The sequence below is a fragment of the Haliotis rufescens genome, unplaced genomic scaffold (assembly GCF_023055435.1).
Source record: "Haliotis rufescens isolate VD_foot unplaced genomic scaffold, xgHalRufe1.0.p SCAF_8, whole genome shotgun sequence".
In the NCBI taxonomy this organism is placed as follows: Eukaryota; Metazoa; Mollusca; class Gastropoda; order Lepetellida; family Haliotidae; genus Haliotis; species Haliotis rufescens.
In genome coordinates this window covers 27,942,900-27,966,935 of record NW_025964372.1, presented here as the reverse complement: position 1 = coordinate 27,966,935, position 24,036 = coordinate 27,942,900, and the positions used below count along the sequence as shown (strand labels likewise).

Sequence of the window (24,036 nt, the reverse complement as noted above, 5' to 3'; positions counted from 1 at the left end):
ACGTCGGTGGAGCAGCAGCTGCAGACGTTGAAGTCGGTCTGGAAGTTGCCGTCAACAGCGAGGTAAGGTGATGATGATGACCACCTGGATGAAGACGCTGTCGTCTTGCCACTTTACACTACCCCCATCCACGAGTTGTGCGAGATGGATGCTCGAGAAGAGTGAGTGAGCTTGGATCACGCCGCTTTGAACTGTATTTCAAATGTGGGAGGAAAGCCAGAAGTGATACAGGTCAAAAATCTTTAAGATCAATAGGGGAAGGGGCATATTAGTTTCTTTTCGTTACATCATTTTATCTACCCTTATAAACCTTTTGTGACGTAGCATCGCGGTGTGAGTAGGTGTTTAACGTGTTTGTAAATTGCGAATGTATTCATTGACCAGGAAACCCCGGGCATTCGGAAGGAGTATCTCAGGTTTAATTGAATTTTATAAACCTCCAGTGATGCATTACCATTGTTAAAACAGGTTGTTTTTTTCTCCGAAAATCCCTCTGCCCACGGGATTCTCGAGCTGTGCGCTTTTGACTGAGAACTTTCGAGTGCTACAATTGAAATTTCAGAATTAAAGTTATGTCATGTAAACAAAAAAGCATCTTCACATCTGTCGGTTTATAAGTCAGATATTAACCTTCTCCTATGGCTATCCGTGAAACTAATGGGCCTGCGGGCTTTTCCTTTGCCGGACTGCATTTGTTTCACATATAGCCCGCGGAGGCGGTTTATATCCTCTACATATAAACTGGTCTTTTGATATGAATCTCATGTTGATTTTTGATCGGTTAAAAGTTACATTTTCTACATATGAAAATTCCATGACGTGAGTCGAACCTGCAGCCTCACATATCCTGTTTAATTTTGTAACCCACTGAGCCACCGGGGAGGTGATGAAAAAGTGTTCAATCTCACGCACGCTTTAATCGAATTCTTTTTATACCCCGGCGCACCGTATTGTTTCACTATAAGGTACCTCGATGTCTTCTTTTGTCTTTCCGATATTTCTTGCATTAAGACGTATACAGGTTAGATAAAAACCGATTTTGAGGTCATGCCAGAGGGATCTTGGGGAGGGCCGAGTTTTATCCTTTACAACAATACTTTTAGAAATATATGTTTTTAACATAGCAATAAAAATAACGATAATAATTATGAGGTAAAAATGTGTACCTTCACAACTGTTCCCTTATTTCTGTTGATGAGTATATGTACTTATGATTAGGGTATTCTCAATATCAAGCATCTGTTTTGCTGTTTAAGAACGAATTATTTCATTGTACCTCTTCATTCAATGATTCAACTGATTGGATGAATACAAATATGTACATATATACCTTGTGCATATCCAAAGGCTATTCCCACACATAGAACCACACCCGAAAATTGGGGATGTAGCGACGAGCTGGGTATTTGAATGTTACCATGTTATTTCAGAATTACAGTGGCAATACGTCAATTAGTTCCACCATGATAAGTCTTGTCTTGTGCGGGTGCTGTGTATAACACGAAGCTTATCCCATTTAGATACCCTGATAACATCGTTTGTGACATGTTGAACATTAATTGCATTCTACAGCTTGGATACGGACGGCTTTAGTTGCGTTGTAATTTAAGGGACAGAGAGTATCGAATTAGGAAATAACCCTACTGTGATCTGACATTTGAGGTAGATTAACTGTAGATTAATATCACAGAAATGTGCTCCTGAGACCAGGATGTCTTTATATAAGAATAACGTAATAACAGAAAAAGTGGCAAAAGTTACCCCCTTTTCTAGTAATCCGTGAATAATAGATTTTTCCAGGGGTTTTCTAGGTTAGATTGGGTACAGTTTTATGGTTGTGAGTCAAGTTACTCCTCAGAGTCAAGTACCTGATTATTGTTGTGAATCTGAGTATTAATTAAGTCACAGTACCTGTATTTTCTGGAAGTCAAGAATTTCATTACTCAGCCCATGACTTTAGTCTATAAGGCTATATTTTTATTCAGGAGTATTCGTTTATCTTAATTGCCCCGGAGACATATTTCAGGGACAGGCCCTCTGTGCTCACTTCTCCCTATCTTACCAAGCCGATGTTATTCACGCATTAAAGTGTGTTGGGTTAATTTACTCTCTGGCAAATTAACTATTAAACATTTACCACAAGTTATGTACAATTAGTAAAGTGGCAAAAATGACTTTAACTACACGAGAAATATCTACATAGTACTAGATAATCCCGCGACTACGTGAAAATCAAAGTTACAAAAACACTTTCAAAACATGAATAAACTTGCATACATTTTGGAGATAACATATATCAAAACAATACATGATGAAAGTATGAGATTAAAGTGCTAGAGAATACAATTTACAGACAACACATTATCAAACAATGCCCAAATGAACATAAATAAATCCCTGTAACTTGTTTACACGTAATGTTGCTGTGTTATATGTGTCAATATAGTGATGCGAGTGATATGTATCAATTTGACGGATATGTGTCATGTAAATGATGTGAGTTATTTGTGCAAGTGGGGTGTACGGGGTTTTACGAGCTTATCGTTCTTGTACACTTCTTATAACTTTATTAAGCGTATTTCGAGATGAAATTTTGTTTTGTATCAAATACGTAATTAAATCTGCCGTAAGTCCCCTGACGTACACAACTCTACGGGGGTAGGTCACACCTGGTAGACAGGTGCGTGTTTGTAGTTGGCTTAATCAGAAATCTGATGAATATCCACAACTGATATCACGCTTATTTGAATTAACCCCATTTGCTGATTTATTCTTGTTTATAATTTTCCAATTTCAAGATAAATTGATACAAAAATTAAACAACACAGCAAGAGAAAGTAAACACCCACGTTTGATGGCGAGTGAGTGAGTATGCTTTTACGCCGCTTTTAGCAATATTCCAGCAATATCACGACGGGGGGACACCAGAAATGGGCTTCACACATTACACCCATGTGGGGAATCGAACCCGGGTCTTCGGCGTGACGAGCGAACGCTTTAACCACAAGGCTACCCCACCGCCCACGTTTGATGGTGGCTGAAATGAAACAAACATGAAATGGTTGTCCGATGGTGTTGTATTTGAAACAGGGATGAAAGTTGTTGTTTGGACGTTAAGTTGCAGCGATTTTATTTTCAACGTTTGTAATATTTTAGACAATTCCAGTTTTCAAGTGTACGTATGTTTTCGTTTGCCCTGCAGTTTATGTAATTCTGTAAATACTTGATTATATGAAATGATGAAGATATGTGTGAGGGTCATGTGACGTGGGAAGATATGTATGTGTGTAAGGTGACGTGGGAAGATATATATGTGTGTAAGGTGACGTGGGAAGATATGTATGTGTGTAAGGTGACGTGGGAAGATATGTATGTGTGTAAGGTGACGTGGGAAGATATGTATGTGTGTAAGGTGACGTGGGAAGATATGTATGTGTGTAAGGTGACGTGGGAAGATATGTATGTGTGTAAGGTGACGTGGGAAGATATGTATGTGTGTAAGGTGACGTGGGAAGATATGTATGTGTGTAAGGTGACGTGGGAAGATATATATGGGTGGCAAGGTGATGTGTGAAAATATGTGTGAGGGTCATGTGACGTGGGAAGATATGTATGTGTGTAAGGTGACGTGGGAAGATATGTATGTGTGTAAGGTGACATGGGAAGATATGTATGTGTGTAAGGTGACGTGGGAAGATATGTATGTGTGTAAGGTGACGTGGGAAGATATGTATGTGTGAAGGATGACGTGGGAAGATATATATGGGTGGCAAGGTGACGTGGGAAGATATGTGTGAGGGTCATGTGACGTGGGAAGATATGTGTGAGGGTCATGTGACGTGGGAAGATATGTATGTGTGTAAGGTGACGTGGGAAGATATATATGGGTGGCAAGGTGACGTGGGAAGATATGTGTGAGGGTCATGTGACGTGGGAAGATATGTGTGAGGGTCACGTGCCGTGGGAAGATATGTGTGAGGGTCATGTGACGTGGGAAGATATGTATGTGTGTAAGGTGACGTGGGAAGATATGTATGTGTGTAAGGTGACGTGGGAAGATATATATGGGTGGCAAGGTGACGTGGGAAGATATGTGTGAGGGTCATGTGACGTGGGAAGATATGTGTGAGGGTCATGTGACGTGGGAAGATATGTATGTGTGTGAGGTGACGTGGGAAGATATGTATGTGTGTAAGGTGACGTGGGAAGATATATATGGGTGGCAAGGTGACGTGGGAAGATATGTGTGAGGGTCGTTAGACGTGGGAAGATATGTATGTGTGTAAGGTGACGTGGGAAGATATATATGGGTGGCAAGGTGACGTGGGAAGATATGTGTGAGGGTCATGTGACGTGGGAAGATATGTGTGAGGGTCATGTGACGTGGGAAGATATGTATGTGTGTGAGGTGACGTGGGAAGATATGTATGTGTGTAAGGTGACGTGGGAAGATATATATGGGTGGCAAGGTGACGTGGGAAGATATGTGTGAGGGTCGTTAGACGTGGGAAGATATGTATGTGTGTAAGGTGACGTGGGAAGATATATATGGGTGGCAAGGTGACGTGGGAAGATATGTGTGAGGGTCATGTGACGTGGGAAGATATGTGTGAGGGTCATGTGACGTGGGAAGATATGTATGTGTGTAAGGTGACGTGGGAAGATATGTATGTGTGTAAGGTAACATGGGAAGATATGTATGTGAGTAAGGTGACGTGGGAAGATATGTATGTGTGTAAGGTAACATGGGAAGATATGTATGTGTGTAAGGTAACATGGGAAGATATGTATGTGTATAAGGTGACGTGGGAAGATATGTATGCGTGGTAAGGTGACGTGGGAAGATATGTATGTGTGTAAGGTGACGTGGGGAGATATGTATGCGTGATAAGGTGACCGGAGAAGATATGTATGGGCGGTAAGGTGACATGAGAAGATATGTATGGGTGGTAAGGTGACGTAGGAAGATATGTATGGGTGGTAAGGTAACATGAGAAGATATGTATGGGTGGTAAGGTGACATGGTGACTAAGCGTGATATGGCCAATATAAGCAGGTTAAGATTGAGAAATCAACATTTATTCACTCAATTAACTATCACATCATCAAACTATGATAAACAGTGTGAAAATATAAACACTGGCAGGGTTCAACACTTTATAAAACAGTCAGGTTCAAGTCAAGATTTCATGACGGGCGTTGAAAAGCATTACTAACATGAAGACGTTTAGAAACCGCAACAGCCGATAGGCACAACAAAAACAGTGAGATGTAAACAAAAGGGCTCTTTACTCGATGAGAATGGATCACTGTTCAGAAAGTGATGTTTTACGCCGGGGTCAGCAATATTCAAGCTATATCATGACGGCCCGTAAGTTGTTAGTCTGGATCCGGCACACCATTTGCTGAGAGATCAACGAACACCAGAGAAACTGACACAAGGTCTCACACCGTGACTACAGGTCAAGTTAGTCTACTCTTACTGCAAACATGAGGTCACGGGTGGCCAGTCGTCTAAGGTGCCGCAATTTGTTGCGTCCCTTAGGCATGCCAGGAACCTATGATCGTGAGTCAGATTATGTCTCAATGTTTGCCAGCACCAAACACGTACTTGTGGGTTTCACCAAATAGATAAACGTCAAAGACCTGCATCACCTCGGGGTTTTCGCCTTCATCTGGTTGACACGCCGTGATGGAACCGAATTACATTTCAAAGCGGCGTTGAACCAAACTCACTCGGTCCAAACATTGGATGTTTAGGACATGTTCTCACCACGCAGGTTACCAATCGTTCACTTCCATTTAGTGGACACGTTCTCACCACGCAGGTTACCAATCGTTCACTTCCATTTAGTGGACACGTTCTCACCACGCAGGTTACCAATCGTTCACTTCCATTTAGTGGACACGTTCTCACCACGCAGGTTACCAATCGTTCACTTCCATTAAGTGGATACGTTCTCACCACGCAGGTTACCAATCGTTCACTTCCATTCAGTGATGGACACAGCTAATAGGATATCGTACGGCTTCACATCTTAACCAAATACGCATACAATAACCTAGAACGGAGGTGTCGGGAACAGTGTGTTGTATTACCCGGTTGCATGGGTATAACAAGAGGGATTGGATCCTCCATACTCTGAAGTATACATTTAGACGGCCCCCTTAAAACATAACGTCATGTGCGAGGGGCGTTCAATAAGTTTTGCAACTTCAATATAAGACCAAGTCGCAGAATATCTTTTGCCCTTTTATTTTTCAATATAATCTTCATTCACCTGGTATTTATGGACCCCATTTACAAAAATAAACTTGTTATTTCATCACAACATCTCACAATACTAACACAATGTACATCAACAAACGACACATTGATTTCAATAACTCTTTTTTATTTCCAATATATTTTCTCAGGATATTTATGGAGAAAGTACATTCAAATATTGAACATTGAAATAATTCATTGCAAACTCCGGTTATATTCAGAAAATACATAGTAGAAACATTTTCATCTAACTGATACAATCTTCCATCTCTCTGTCATCGACACCGTGGGGATCCCTCATCAGAGTGGTCTCAGGCAACCAAAGCTTTGGAGTCGAGTTAGTTTTATTAGCAGGTTCTGTGACTTTGTTGGTAGTGAGTGAGTGGGTATGATTTTACGCCGACTTTTAGCAATATTCCAGCAACATCACGTCGGGAGACACCAGAAATGGGCTTCACACATTGTACCCATGTGGGGAATCGAACCCCGGTCTCCGGCGTGACGAGTGGAAGCTTTAACCACTAGGCTACCCTATCGCCCCTTGTTGGTAGTGCGTCAACAAGGTGTGGAGCGTTGCTCATAATATCAATCACCGGATTGCCTTGTCCAGACTCGATTATTTACAAGCCGCTGTCATATAGCTTGAATATTGCTGAGTGCAGCGTTAAACAATAAACCAAAACAATCACAATGATCAGTTAAATATACAGCCTCTATTGCTGGAGGTATTGACAAACGACCACCTGGTAGAAGCGCCGCAGATCACCGGGCCAGAGAGCACACGTGCACTCCGAGCTACACTATTACGTGAACTAGTCACTCAGCTGTATATATAATATATAAATATACATATGGAGCTGATTATCGACTTCGCTGAACGAATGTGCGCCTGAACTAGGGAAGATGCAACACAGTGAACAAGTTCCCTTCACCTGACATATTACATGTTATACTCATAAAATACTCATTATTCCTGAAATGTTCTGCAGAGCATGCACCGAACAGTAACAAAACGTTACGTTAAAAAAACCTTCCAAAGCAAAGACAAAATGACTTTCTGTGTGCCAAAAGATTATGAAGGAAGACAGAGAAAAGAACATTTCCATAACCATAATAATAATAATTAATAAAAGTGACAAAAACATTTCCATAAGAAATGGTGCACCCGTCACAAACACATGCAAAACCAAGTCAAATGTTCACCTAAACCAATACGGGAACATAATGACGAACACGTCAAAATAAGGAATAGCATGGGACATCAATTTTGTTAACTGATGCGGCACTGAATGTCATTTCACAATTGCTGTTAAATCATTTACGACTTCAATTAGCAGGTACGCGACACGCTTGTTTTTCAGAACCTATTTTAGACAAGATTTCTTACTAATGATAACTGTAAACTAAATGCACCAACGTTGGGGGTGGGGGGGGTGGGGGTGGGGGGGGGTTAAAGAGTCTATGTAGGTATGGGCAGGATTCCCAGACAGAGGAAGTACTCCTCACTGTTACACTGTTCGTCGTCCCACACCCATTGGCCGGCGTCGTTCTTCCCCAGGGCGGCGCAGTTTTCAGGGTGGGTCGTAAGAGTAGAGCTGCTGCAGGTGCCCGTGCCGCTCACGAGTGGGGAGGTGAAGCCATTCAGTGGAACAACGTCACCCAACAGATATCGCCACTGGACACGGTCGAGAAGATTGGTCACCCCAATCCAATATTCTTGACCTAAAGGGCACAAAAGACGTAATGAATACTCAAGTCATAATTTAAATATATTTTGTTGTTTTACGCTGCAGTCATCAACATTTCCAACTTGATCATAATATAAATAGTCGAGTCTGAAAATCCAATCAGTCAAACCTGTGGTTGATGTCATGAGCAACGTCCTATGACGTCAAGGAACCACGTCACCGGGTCTCACCAACCGATCCGATTACGCTGCCGCTTGGCGCACTCAATTGGGTGCTGGGGACCTATTCTTACCCGAAACATCATGGCTAAAGCGATTATTACATTAGTCCATCAATTGGACGCAGGAGAAAAAAAGATTCAGTATAATGATGCAAGGCTGAGCCAAAGGAGGGAGCCTGCTTCATGATCTCAGCCCATGTTCAGTCTGCGCGTCCCTCATCAGCATCATGTGTGAAACTTAAGCGTTGACACCTTGTGTAAGTAGCGTCACCAATAACTTCAAGATTAGATGCTAAGATTGAATTAGCCGCTAAAGTGCTGTGTGATGGACTGAAATTAATCGACTGTCAATTGATCCTACTTTGGTCTTAATGACCCCGTTGACAACAAAAAGGTCTTAGTATAAGTGGAAATAATTGTTGATCTGTTATTCGTGATATAGAACGGACAAGAAACATTATAAGCGAGTTAAAAGTTACCATTTTGAGCATTGGCAGCGAGAACACCGTTGACAAAGTCGCTCTGAGCCTGGGTTCGGATCATGGCAAGATCGCTTCCGATGATGTTACAGTATTCCTGTAACAAGAATATTTGTACTTCAGTGTCTATGAATATTGTAAACGCAAAATATAATCGTAGAGTACTGAACACACCAAGGGTTAGTGTTTGTTGTTTGACGCCGCACTCAGCAATATTCCAGCTATATGACGGCGGTCTGTAAAAAATCGAAACTGAACCAGACAATCCAGTGATTGACATCACGAGCATCGATCCATGCAATTGGGAAACGATGACATGCATCACCAAGTCAGCGAGCCGACCATTCGATCCCATTAGTCGCCTCTCACGACTATTATATATTAAACTTGAACCCTATTTAGAACACTGTAAGATAAAAAAACACCGTACCCACTTCACCAAGCTAAGGCTGTGTGATCACAGACCAAACACTGAACTGGGATGAAGAACAAGACCACCTACACCTTTGGAAGAATGTCTCTGTGATCACTGCTCAGTCCTCATCACGAGCATCGATCCACGCAATTGGGAAACGATGACATGCATCGACCAAGTCAGCGAGTCTGACCACCCGACCCCGTTAGTCGCCTTTTACGACAAGCATGCTCGCCTTTTACAGCAAGCGTAGGTTGCTGAAGACCTATTCTACCCCGGATCTTCACGGGTCTCGAGGGTTAGTGAGTGAATCTGGTTTAATGCCGCTCACCATTATTTCACTCCAGTCATGAGTGAGTTTGGTTTAGCTCGTGAGAGGAAACCCGGGATAGACCCAGGCTTTAGTCGTTTACATATTTGGCTATACCCACGAGAAAGGTTCATTATCTGAGATTTGAACCTAAGACTTGCCACCCTTAAGACACAGCAGTGTAAATTACAGTAACAAACATGCTTGCATCAGAGTGACAATATATTAAAGATTATACTTTGTATATGTAACATTATATTATAAATATAAAATGTAATTAATATTGCACGTGGATGCGATGTTGATGTTTACCTTCGCTTGGGCATAGGTTGTTTGGAATCCAGAGAAGTAGAAACAGTTCTCGTCCAGTTGGAAGTGGTTGCAAGGACATTCTGTGGAGGAGTGAGTGAGATGGGTTTAACGCCGTCTTAACCAGTATTTCAGTTTCAAAGCCTCATGTCAGCTAAATGTTGGAGGAAACCCCAATATGGCGCACATAAAGTAGATGCGAGTACTTCCCCAACGGGAATGGTGTTGATACACCACTGATCACACTCGGGGAAAACCTCAGAATGCGGACCAAATATTCCAATCAGCGGATCCTGGGACAGCCAAGGGGCGAAACGTAGCACACAATGTTGCAGCGCCTATAGGTGACTAAGCCACCCGTGCCATCGAGCATGGCGTTTTCCTTGTCCAAGGTCACACTATCTAATACTTTAAATGTTTCGAGTGATTTGCTATTTAACGCTGCATCGGCAATTTTGCGACGAGAACAAATGGTAATTTCATCAGAAGCATTCACGCTTAAACAGAAAGGAAAATATCACAGACTTAATAAGAAATAAAGTAAGTAATTGAAACTATCAAGTGATGTCTTACCATCAGATAAATACAGTCATATACTTACGTAGCTGGACGCCATCTAGGACCACCTCTACTAACTGAAGGATGTCATTAGCGTCGGCCTTGGCGAACTTGTTAAGACGGATGTACCTTCCGATTGGTGTTCCCGCGCAGGTGAATGTCGTGGTCGACGCGGCGGCGGGGGCGGGGCTGCCGATTGTGGCGCACACTTGAGGCGTTCCTCCAAGAGTTGGGTTGTTGTCATGCACCTCGATTCTGATGTTTCGAAGACGTTCGGCTGAGAATATCGGAAAAGTGAGTGATTATGTCTTACTAAGCATTTAACAATATCGAGGTAACCATTAGCAGACCACAGCATCAAGAACGACACTGATAGCTGAACGTGATTTTAGTTCATTTATTAAAGTAATATGTGATAAGGACTAAGTAATATTCAGTTTATACACATAAATATCGAGTTAGACATAAATAGTATGGGGCCGGTAAACTAGTGGTCGACTGCATTTCCTTCTGGCTATGCACGCATTCCTTCTGACTTTATATGTTTGAATAAAGATAAAACTTCAGTCAACTTCAGTTTATGCATGACCAGATCGGTTTATACGTGAATCTAAATACATTTTGCCAGGGCTACGGTTAAACTATTCTCAATCGGACATTTTGTACCCATCTCTTGATACCCGGGTAGGGTCGGGTAATAGAGGGGGGGGGGGGGGGGGGGGGGGGGGGGGTACCCGGGTAGTATATTCGGACTCGTCCCAGCCCAAATACATGTTACTTGTCACTCCTGACATATAGAAGTAAACGTTTTGAAGAAATAACCAAACTCTGGTTATGAGACGTACGCTATGTATGATCTAAATTCTGTATATGTTTCTTATGTAAAACATATCTGCAGTTATGCGGGACCGCGAGAACTGACCCAATGACTGGGATTAAGTATACCGCGCTGTGTTAGCGCATAATTACCTGCGCGTACCAACCGCTGAACTAGTCTAACTACACGCCTAACTCGGAATAGCCTCCCTTGGTGGTAGCAGACGACAGAGGCAACGCTAGAGAATGCTGAACGCAACGCCGGACGGATTCTTCTATTTTCAAGGTGATAAATATCATACACATATAATAATGTTTATTTTAAATACATGCTTGTGAATTATGGATAAAATTAAGAATTTAAGATTGAAAGACTAGAAAGTATTTCGATAAATATGCTTATATCTTTTGAATACTATTTTTATGTTTTTTAACATACTTTTGCTTGGCGGACTTTTTTCGGGTGGGCGATTTAGAAAGTAAACGTGTGGATTGGAAATGGCAGGAAACATAACGGGCTGTCATTAATATTTTGTTCAATAATTCAAAAATCCGTCGATAATCCGAGAAAGATGTTATCAACGAATTACAAGTATCCTCAATAATTGCCTTCACTATTACTGAGCAATGGCCAACAACACGAACACATCCTTAGAATACATTAAACAGTTAGACGGCTGACCCTTCCCCTCCTCGCCATTGCCCTCTAAGAAGCATATATCGGTGGGGGGGGGGGGGGGGTTAATAGCTTTGGGGGCTGTTAGTTTTTTAAACTGAAAGTCGTGACAGTGGAGAAGGAGGAGAATTTAAGAGATTTTACGAGCGCCTCAAGAGATTAACATTCTGATATGTACATCACAATCTGTGGCGTGTGTGTGAACCACTGCATTTGCAACACCTTATGTCAAACAAGATATGCAGTACAAACTGTGAACAAAATGATATGCACTTGTATAACATACAACGCCTTCAGTCGATAAGTGATGACGGGGGCGAAACTACCATTGTAGCAGAAAAATGCACATTTGTGAACCTACAAAAAGCACAATTCTTTTTAAAGATAAGAAAACCTCAATTTACCATCTTTGCAGTAAATTGTTATTTTAAACTCTACACGGTCAAACATGATATGTATTCTCTTACTTGAAAATCTGAATGTTTCATTGGGTATCAGTAATGGAGTAACGAAACCTTTAGGAAATAATTTAAAGAAAAAGTAGCGAGTATAGTTTTATGAAAATTTCAAATAACTACACATACTCGTATTTCACTCAGGCGAGCAGTTATTTTTTCAATTATTGTCATTATTATGATAGGTAGGCGCGCGTTAAAATATGAAAAAAAATCAAATCACTTACTACGAATGAACATGTAAAAACACATAAAAGTAAAATTATCGATTCGTTTAAATGTTCAAATTTCACTTGTCATCATAGGTGTTTCTTGAATGAACTTACTAATAAAAAAAACATAATAAATTTATTATCATTATTTCTACTTACTTAAACAGTCCCAAAAGGCAGGAAATATCGTTTAAGAGCATCTCATTTTGAGAAATGTCTGGGGCTCGGGCGCTTAATTAACTCGTAAAATTGATTTTGCTTACACTTAAAATTAGGCTGGATGATTTTCAGCCTTTATTTACCTGTAGCACTGGCACACAAGCTACAAGGACTTCGGGGTGATGGTTATAGCTTATCCTACTAGACTTTCCAACATTCATAATCCCCAACTCGTATTTAAATAGAAGAAACAAGGTTCAAACACTACAGGAGTGGAGAGTTCTGTGAGGTTTCTAGGATAAAGTACCCATTTTTCTTGAAATGTCCATTCTTCTAGTCATCTTGAAAAGACACATTTCAATACTGACCAGCGTTTCTTTGATTTTAGAGCGGGAATGGGGAAGCACATCTTCTAAAAGCCACTTCGTAAAGGTAAGAAGGGGACATTTGCAGCGATTGGTGTAAGATTATAGATGTATATTTATACTTTTATAACTGAATATATACATCCACGACAAATTGTCGTATAGCACCGCAGTCAGCAACATTCAAGCCGTGTCAAGCGACACATAAATAATCGAGCCTGGACGAGGCAATCCAGTGAAGGAAATTGCGCAACGAGGTTGATGTGTCTTAATTGTCCCAGCAGTATCAGTTTTGAATGCTGATAGTAGTGATATTATAATTTCCTACAGCGATAGTATACAAACTACCTGGGTTCCCACTTTGGCCTATTAAAGTGTTATCCTCTATACGGAATAAACTCACGTCTGATTTCAAGCTCCAATTTCCTCACAAAACAGTGCCTTTTCGACAGACAATCGTAGTAGAATATTGCAAGAGTTGGCGAATATTCTCTTTGCATTAATGAAGTTTATTCCAAGAGATAAAGACAGACATGAAAACGACTGCAAACTCTACTTACAACGCTTGGGGGGGGGGGGCGGCAGTCGTGTAATATGCCACAATTCGCCTAGAATTACAACCCTTAGGCGTGCCTTGGTCCCCTTATCGTGAGTTTGGATCGCAGATTTAACTTGATTCTGATTTTTGGTCCGATTCAAGCGGCAAAGCCTTACGGCCACATCTCTTTGGGCTTTCCTCCTGCATTTAACTGAAGCGCCGTCTTTAACTGAAATGCTGTTGAAATTGGCGTTTCACCCACCTCCCCATCTCACTCTACTTACAACAGCAGTCACCCCTGTTGGTGATGGTGACGGAGCGGAGGACGAAGTTGCTGCCCAGGTCAATGTCCATGTAGGGGGCTGTGTCTGTGGTAGCCGTTGCAAACGTAGTCATGTCAGCAATGAAGTTGGTGCCAAGTCCGCCGTCTACGGCTAACTGTGGGCCGTAGCTCGTGGAGCCGAAGGTGAAGACTGAAGAGGAAGAGACCTGTGACCCGAGGACGGGGATCACAGCACCTGGGGACAAACAATAACAGCTGTAGGTAAATCACATCCCAAAGCTAAAAAACCTATATTCTCTTCTATTCCTTCAAACACAGAGCAAAGCTGGCCCAAATTCGGCGTGCGGATCATTGGGTACGTGAAAGTCAGAGATCGTAGCTGGATTAAGAAAATAAGAAAATGACCCAAAATGTATATGTTATTTCGATTACCATAATATAATTACTGCATATCGAATTTCACAATGATACATGCAGAAATGGCTGGAGAAGAAGCGACTGTTTCAAGTCGGATCGGAATTTTGTGAGTATCATTTAGTGACCCAATACCTGGGATCCTTAATACAAAGTTTTAACTTGTAGTCTAAGCCTTGTAGTTAGTTTAAGAGCAGATGTCAGAAAGGAAAAAGCTAACAACGGACAACACCACGACTTGTCAGGCGAGATAAAATACACGAGAAATTTTGGTCACAAAAAACATCAGCTTTCGATTTCCCTTTTCATCAATATAAAATTCGTGAGTTTAGTGTGAAAAAATCATGCGTAAAACAAATGTTTTTCAAATTTGATTTGTTCTTTCAGATGAACTTCCCTATTGCAGTATTCCATAAGGAATATATAGATAAATAAGATGACATTAGATCTCTCAAACATTACAGCATTCTGTCGCTGCCGCGGACTTAAATATTTTTTTAATCAACACACTAATAGGTATATTTCTGGTGAAATGTTGGCGGATTTTAAAAAGAATCTCTCTCAACGAGTTCAAAATTTGAACAACTGCATAAATCTGAGCATCCAGTTCCATAGTTAAACGAGGTAAGCTAGCTCTTTGTTAAATCTTCAATATGCTTATCCTTCAACCAATGAATAACATGAACGAAGGCATCTAAAGTATTCTATATAGTGTAAAATAAACCGGAAAAATTTGCAGTGTTCTTATGTGAGTGGGGTTTTACGGCGCTTTTAGCAATATTCCAGCACTATCACGGAGGAGGACACCAGAACACACTGTATCCATGAGGGAAATCGAAACCGAACCCGGCCTTCGGCCTGACGAGCGACCGCTTTTACCATTAGTCTACCCCCCTTTTTTTATTTCGAAAAAATCTTTATTTCTGTATAAATTACCACCAAATACAATAAAATAGATCCTAATTGTGCAACCCCCCCCCCCCCCCCCCCCCCCCTTTTTCAAAAAAGCTGTATCCGCCCATGGTCTACCCAACCACCAAAACTAATAAAGACTTAACCTTTAGTACTATATTTACATCTAATAGAGTTTGAAAATATATAATTCCTAACGCAGTTGAAATACTTACCATGTGTCTCAGAAGCCACCAATACAATCGCGAACAGAGAAATCAGCAACATTGTAGATTGACGAGTGACAGGGCAAATTGCAGATAGAGTATCAACGGGTGGATCCATATTTATACTAACATTTTAATCTTTATACAGAATCTTGACGAGACGAATTACTCACGGTTGAACACGTGTGACCTCTATTTAGCTGGCTGTTTTGATTGATGTAGCGTGAAAATCTGGTGAAATTAAGATATTGTAGGTTGCTCCAGGGGAAACTGAACTGTGACGGATTTTCTGTTACGTAACATTTGTTTGACGAGTGAGGTAAAAACCTGTGTTTATGTGTATACTGTTTTGTGACTAATTCCCTCGCTGAGGTTTTGGAAGCAATTTGAAGATAGCATCACTGCGACCTTGTGAGTTCAGCCATTTATATAGTCGCCTGCCGTCCGATCAAAATAGCATTGATTACAATGTGTTTTCTTTCGAATTTAGTACTGTATATTTGAACTCTTGACGCTTTCTGGAATATCTGATTCTTCGGTTCATTATTTCATCTTTGCAGAAGAATATTCATCGTAGAGGCGTGTTAGTTACACATGGCGTTGTAGGTATCATATGTAGTTTCCTTGTACGGTACTTCTATAATGTACTTCAACAGCAAGAACACGATTTAAAACAATCTAAATGTATAGAGGCCCCGTTTGACCTGAAAACTTGGGCTTTTGACCACATAGCCTGGTCAGTTATGGCGCCGGTCGTTTAGTAAAGAATAAAAACCTTTTCCTTGGTCCACCTTGGGGGACCACGGTGAGGGCCGAAGATTGACCAAATTTCCCGAATCCTCGGGCTTACATTCTCAGTCAACCAACTTCTAAACCGAAAGAAATCGTCTGAAACAATATTTATCCACATTTTTATGTCTCAAACATACTTTCCATGAACCTTGGGAAACGGACGTAAAATGTCTCTTGCTGGCGTACATGTACATGGAAAGAGCGCCTGGTTCACTCACTCGGCTTCAGATGCGAAGGTTGCATGTTCGACACACTGAAATATTAAGTAGGCATTTGTCGTTTGATTTTACACCATCCCCAGGCGTACATTGTGTTCCAAATGCAAAATACAGCTCTGTAGAATATGCCTGTGACAGCTGGATTGTCTATACAATATCCTGAGAAAGGGGGAATTTCTGTAGAGTATCAGTGCGAAAGAATGAAAAAGGTAGAAATTTATAAATGGACTTTGTCCTCATTGCTGACACAGCTTCTAAAATACCACATAAAAAATACCCATTTTTAGAAATTGGTCCCACTTTAAATACCTCCGACATCTACAATAGACTTTGATGCATAGAATTTTTCTCCATTGGCATGAAAATGAGTGCCATCAAATCCATGTCTACAGTATTGGCAGTTCCGCATTGTTGCAAGTCCTGCATACCTCTGACCTTGGTAATGTCGTTAAGCCCTGGCATCTGTTACTTTTACTTTCCGAGTGAGCGAGTGAGTGAGTGAGTGAGTGAGTCATATATCGCACTTAGTATTCACTACTCTGTTCAGATCTTGTAGCAGAGGGGTATGGTACCAGAGTAAAAGATGTGATTGCTATTATAAATTCACTTTCATTATATCTTTAAGGATGTTAGCTCAAAGTCAGTGATGCAACCTGTCTGTTAACATAACCTATCACACAAAACACACGCTCAAAGAAAAACAGAACAGGAACAAGAATCGTGAGATGTAGTGAGTGAGTGAGTAAGTTGGGTGTAACGCCGCTTTTAACAGTATTCCAGTTATATCACGGGGTGTCAGCTTAATGTGGGAGGAAAGCCCGAAGTGATGCAGGTCTAAGACGTTTACCACTTCGGTGAAACCCACGAGCACGGGTATGGTGCTGACAAACCTAGAAACATAATTGGGGCGAACCGGGATTCGAACCCACAATCATAGGTTTCTGGCGTGCCCAAGGGACGCAACTCTGTGCAGCGAATCGCGGCGCCTTAGACGACTGGGCCACCCGTGCCCCCTGAGATGTAGTACTTATGCCATATGTAATACAGACATGACAGATGACTTACAGTATCCGACGTGATAAGCGCCCAGGGCGCTCTCAAAATTAGAAATAGGGGGCTCTTATTAGAATATTATCTTGGTTGAAAGATAAATTTCGTGGTTTATGCTAACAGCCTGAAATGCTTATGTACGACAGATATATTTTTCCAGAATTTAATTGCCAATAATAAAGGGTGCATATAACACACGAGTGCGTATTGTACGCGAATAGGGGAAGGAAGCGGTAGGTATTATATGCGAATAGGGGCAAATCTCGACGTGGGCGCTTATTAGAGCGGGGCACTTATTACGTCGAATACGGTATATATAAAAAATCGGGTGTTCTTGAACTTCTTTTGAGAAGTAAACAATCCTGATGTGAACCAACTCTGCCTTTTAAAAGTCTTCCCTTGCTAGAATTGTGTGTGGTATTCATTCTTAACAAAACAAGCGATTTATTTTAAATTTCCAAGAATACATACTAGTATGGCTGGGTTTGTCTTTCATCATCTTGTTTCATTAGCCAACCAGTAAAATCCTCAATATCGATTGAATAGTTACTACAGCATTTTATAAAAGAAAGGATCAGATGGGTAGCATGCATATGTATGATAATCAACTGTTTTAAGGGCGATCTAACCCACTCAGCCATGTGTTCATAGCTTTTGGCCATGGAGCCCTGCCAATTTACACTTGTCAGAGGGGTACACAAAGTATTTGTTCTAGACTTCCAGTTGTCAGACTTTCATTTTTTGTGAAAGCCTCGGTGGCTAAGTGGGTTAGATAGCTGACTTTGTGTACAGGTAATTAGGTGCCTCAATCTGGCAGTGTGGTTTCGAATTTCCGACGGGACTCAACACGAAAAAGTACAAGAATCTGTACTTTACTAAAACGTGTTATCCCAAATATAACATTTGTTACATTTGACCACTTTCTAAATGGCATTGTGTTCTTAATTTTAAGGGTATAGATGAAGCAATTTATAAGATTATAAAAATGTTTATCAACAAAATTGCACCATAGAATATTAGGACATAAATCATGCAATTGTTGATTGTCAAGCACCAGTAAAACAGAGAAATTGTCCTTTTGTTTACTCACTAACATACTTGAAGATGATGCTTTTTGTTTGTTTGTGTGTTGTTTAATGTTGTTTAACACCTCGGTTGGGTTTAACACCGCTTTGAACAGTATTTCAATTATATCCTGGCATGTCAGTTTGATGTGGGAGGAAAGTTTTGTTTTTTTGTTTGTTTGTTGTTTAACACCGCACTCAGCAATATTCCAGCTATATCACGGCACTCTTTAAATAATCGAATCTGGACCAGACAGTCCAGTGATTGACAACAAATCCATCAAGCCACACAATACGGATCGATGACATGCACTAACCAAGTCAGTGAGCCTGACCACCCGATACCATTAGTCCCCTCTTACGACAAGCATAGTCGCCTTTTACGGCAAGCATGGGAGGAAAGCACAAAGTGATGCAGGTTCCTGTGGTTACCACATAACATACTTGAAGATGATGCTTTTTGTTTGTTTGTGTGTTGTTTAATGCTGCACTGAACAATACCCCAGTTACTGGTATACGTGGGTCGCCTGTAAACAATCAAGTCTGGACAAGAAAATCCAGTAATTGATATTCAGGGATGAGAATGGATATTTTCCTTTTCAGCTGAAACTTCTTTGCAATGGAGCGTGGTCCATAATTTGGGGGTGTTTAGGGGGAAGCCATTAGATTTTAACAAATTTGTGGTCACTAAAATTTGTGGAAATTCATGGATCCTCGAAAGATTCTCAGCCCTGGATATTCTGAGAATTATTTAACACTGTCAAGCTATGATGACATGCTATCAACCAAGTCATCGAGTCTGACCACACGATCCATTTAGTTGCCTCCAGACTTACAACAAGCGTAAGTTGCTGGGGACATTTTCTAACCTGGAATTAGCACAAGGGTCACATCCAGGCCAGATATTACTTGGAGCCTTTAAAATATTACAAACAGTTAAAAAAACACTGTTCACCCAGCAGTGAATGGATACCTGGTAGGAGTGAGTGAGTATTGTTTTGCACCGCTTTTAGCAGTATTCCAGCAATATCACGATTGGGGACACCAGGAATGGGCTTCGCACATTGTACCCATGTTGGGAATTGAACCCAGGTCTTCAGCGCTTTAACCACCAGGCTGCCCCACCACTCCAACCTGGTAGAATGAGATTGTAATGACTGTTAACCTTCCAGCACCTCTCAGGCAGCTTGGTTCTGTATTCTCTCCAGGGAGCTGAGAATGAAAACTGAGTGAACGCTTATCCATTAACTGTGGAAAAAATTATGTCTGCTTTGAGCAAGATATCCAGCTTGGAAAAGCACTATATAAAAGGATTATTATTTTTCTATATTTTCTTTTATGTTTTTACACAATGCCTTGAACAGTATTTCAGTTGTATTATGGAGTGTCAGCTGTTATGTTCATGTTGGATGAAAGATAGAAGTGATGCAGGTCTTGAAGACACCGCTTTGGTGAAACCTAGAAGCACAGGTTTGGTCCCGAGAGACCCACGATAATTATCGGGATTTGAACCTGTGACCAGCAGAGTCTAACATGCCAAGGGACACAACTGTGTAAGTGGCATGCCAAGGGACACAACCGTGTAAGTGGCATGCCAAGGGACACAACTGTGTAAGTGGCATGCTAAGGGACACAACTGTGTAAGTGGATGGAGTATCTTCGACTGCTCAGCTTGGCATGGGGGAACAGGACATAGTTTAAAGTATATAGAGCAGGAAACGAGACCAGAAAGTGATGATCATTTTGCCCCAGGAAGAGGTATAGTCATGTTATATATCAAATGAAAGCTTGAAACATATGGATTACAAAAATGCATGTCGTAATAAAAACGATGTGGACAGTTTTTTATATCAAGCATTAGAATGTAGGTACATTTCGGTCAATTTTCTATGCTATTCCGAAATAAAATGACGGCAAAATATACTTCATTGCTTTTAATTATTTCATAGCGAGTCATTATGATTTGATGGCCACAGAATCTTTACAAATATAGATTCTGAAGAACAACTTGGACAGTAAGTCAACCAAATAGGTATTGTACTTATATTGTACTTGAGTATCAGTGTAAGCTTGTGCGAAGACAGTTAAAAGTTAATAATTCCTTGTTAATTACTAACATGGCTTTATTAATGTAGCTATAGTTATTACCCTTTATGGTATGTTATATTGTTAGACAAATATAAACAATGATTTTAACAGTTTCAACGAGACACCTTCACAGCGTTCACAGTGTTCACAGCGTCGTTCACAGCGTTCACACAAGTCCATCAGCATTGTTTGTGCATTTCTCCCGAGCCCCACAAGAACATAATTCAACACATGTCAAATTATTTTGTCTGCATGTGCATCTGGTGTGACAGATACCACGTACACAGTGGCACACAAGGCTCTCAAGCAGCTCTGATGCAGATTGCCCTTCAAAGAAGTTCGGTACAAGCGACATGTTCACAGTTCTTGTCCACCCAAAGTCTAAAGGACTTCCAAGGTCAGGCAGTGCTTCATGCGACTTCATCCAAATGTGTGTTTGCCACATCGCACGTTTTACGTGCTGTTCAAAGCTGGACTCACAAGGAGGAAGGCAAGCGAGGTCTGTATTTTTTCTCATGCACATCCTAGCTCTCATGAGGTTGAGGTCATGGTGAATTGGTTTCATGCTTTCTTTGGGGTCATACAAATATGCAGTAAGGCGTCTTGCAGCATTAGCGGCTGGTGTGATTTCATTCCCACCCAGGTGGTGCATCTCTGAATAGACGTCAGAGTTAGCCTTCAAAGCATTGTACACAGTCTTCTTCCCAATTCTGTAGAAGGCTGAAGTAGAGTCACACCCAGTAAGAGCATGTACTGCTGGCAGAGCTTTGCAAAAGCTGGGCTGGACCTGTCTGCATATATCATGAACGGGGATCAACCTTCGTCTGTCTGTACTTCTTGAAGCCATACCACCCTCAATCCAGAGCTCACAAACGTTGGTGAGGCTTGAAAAGTAATGTATGCACAGAACGAGGACATCTGTGTCTGGTGAACGAATTACAATCCTCCCTTGTACCATGTTTTGTTCAAACTGCTTGTCAGCATATACAGATTGCAGGATCATCCGCGTGTCCGCTTCCTCATGGCTGCTTTCCAATTCAGCAATTATGTTAGTTCCTTCTGAAGTTACACATTTGGCAACTGCTCCATTTTGATATCCACCTACCAGATACACAGACTGGGATTCATCGAGATGAGGTGGCATTTGCATTTCCATTGTAGTGCTGATGTAGTTTGTCAAAGACATCTTGTTTGTGCCAACATTCAGAAACTTTGACCAGGGAGGAATCATTCTTCCGCCGATCACCTGGTATTCTCGGCGACCGTCATGTTTTGACTCTCGTCTGAATCGTTCTGCTGATTTTGTTGAATCTTTGACGTCATATCTGTCGAAGACGTCAACAAGTAAATCTGCCTTTTGGAAGCCTTTCCTCAACTGACTCCAATACCGGTAGCTCAGTGTTTCAAATGTATCGCCTGTGTTTGGTTTCATTGACTGTATCACGGCCATTCCATCTCTGATGTATACAGAAGACTTCTTGTCAAATACAGGAAGATCAGTATAGGCAACATCTAATTCCCCCTCTACTTTCTGAGTCAGATCTGATTTAGCTGTTTTTCGCATGGTCCCATCGATGTTGAAGAGAGAAGTTGGAAGTGGTCCAATAGGATGTGACATAACACTGTCAAGAGACACATCATCCCTGCTCTCACTAAGGATCAATGCTCTTCTGAAAACTACTTCTGGTTTCATCTGCAACACCTTGGTTGTTCCATCTGTAGTTTTAATTTTACATCCCTTTTGAAGGTCAGAGAAAGTTTTCAGTTTCGATCTTGGAATGGGGCTGAAGAATGATTTGCCACCTTCATACGAAAGACTGTTGCTCATAAATGACACCATCTGACGATGTCCTGTCGCAGCAATGTTTGTAAGTGATTCTTCTATGTCTTTAGGAGCATGGACACCAGTAGATATGTTGATTAGGACATCAGGATGGCTCTCTACATCAAATGGGTTTGTCATGTTGTTTGTCAGATGTGTGTACATTCTTGCAACATCTTGTTCATCACGTGCAGTAGTTGCATTTGAGGAACACTCAGAGGAGAATGTAGTTGTGTCTTGACCAGATCTCTCTTGCATTACTGAAGTGTAGTCTCCCATGATATGTCTTGTGAGTGTCCAACGGAGAAGTGAGGCAGGTTTTCTCGTGAGACCCACAACACCACCATCACTTTTAGAATCTCTGATGATTGTCTTCTCTACTCCCATGTCACTCCACAAACCATTGAATGACCCTTGCTTCTCTCGGTACACATGGTGTCCTTTAGCAAACTCCTCTTGGACTTCCTCTGGCATTGAGACCATATCAAGGAGATACACAGGGAGATATCTAGCATAATTTGAACGACTGGCTGCAAACAAATAAGGAAGCATTGCATATTCTGTTGAGAGGTGCATATTCCAGTTGGCTTCACGTTCTGCTCGTATGTTTGCCAGAACAATCTGAACTGTCTCAAGGTATGCTATCCAATACTTGAATGTTGGAGAACGCTTCTCACCCCAATCTTTGAATCTTTGAAAGAATGGATAAAGTAAGGTTTCAACCGTTAGCTGCAGTTCACTGCAGCTTTCCTCATTCCATGTCTGATTTAGCATTTTTGCCTGATTCCTGGATAGTGTGTGCCACAGCTCTGACAAATCTTGTAGTTCTGCAGTGTTTTCCTCACACCATTTCAGAAGCTTAGAAATAAACGCTTCCATTAATACTTCATAGGTCATCGTTAGACCTCTGATGGCTCTGTGGTAATGCTTTCCAGATAACATTCTTTCAGCAGTGGATGCTGCATAAACATCTGAATCCACAAGAAGATCTAGTAAGCCGCCATCTCCCCATAACTTTCCAATAGAAGCGATGAAACACTGCAATGTGTGGAAACCACCCAGTCTCAGAATATGGTTTTCAAATTCACGAGGCCTTGACCACTTTATTTGCTGTGCTATTGCATACAGTTGCTGGTCCATTGTTTGAACTGAATGCTTCTGTCCAAAAGCTTCAGTCATTCGCTTGCATCGCATCATTGTGGTGTACACAGTGGACATATCTGTTGGTTTGGCGTCTATTATTGGTGCATATCCAACAGCAGTAAATGTGTTGCATGGCTGCGCCTTTTGACGATGATATGCAGTCCAGACTGGAACGACCTGTTCACCAACATGGCAATCTAGAACGGGAATGAGTTCCCGATGTATCATTCTCAGCAAAACCCATGTCATATCAGAAACGTGGTTCAATTCAGAGGTTGCATTCTTGATTTTATCAAGAGGATGTGCATGTCGTGGAGGCTCTGGTCTCTGACTTGGCTTCTGGAAAGGAAGTACATGCAATGTAGAGTTTATTTCATCATTGAGCTTCAGAGATCTGTCATTACATCGCGGTACATCAGTGCTTTCTGCCTTTGACTTATCTGTACATTGAAACACAACCCTTGCCATTGAATGGAAAGTATTCTTCCCATCAACCGTTTCACAGTTAATATCCACATTGTCATCACCCTCTTGTATAAGCAATCCACCATCTGCAGGTGAGACAATGCCACTTGG

General features: G+C 41.3%; 1 protein-coding gene across 1 annotated transcript; it reads right to left on the bottom strand.

The window, feature by feature from the left end:
• Positions 1-7,720: 7,720 nt before the first annotated feature.
• Positions 7,721-15,352, bottom strand: LOC124143510 (fucolectin-5-like). The gene is made up of 6 exons (XM_046512511.2): positions 15,293-15,352; positions 13,753-13,986; positions 10,291-10,524; positions 9,693-9,772; positions 8,656-8,752; positions 7,721-7,990 (listed from the first exon to the last, which is right to left on the bottom strand). Exons 1-6 carry the CDS (start codon positions 15,342-15,344, stop codon positions 7,728-7,730), a joined length of 960 nt encoding a protein of 319 aa, XP_046368467.2. The 5' UTR covers positions 15,345-15,352; the 3' UTR covers positions 7,721-7,727.
• Positions 15,353-24,036: the final 8,684 nt, after the last annotated feature.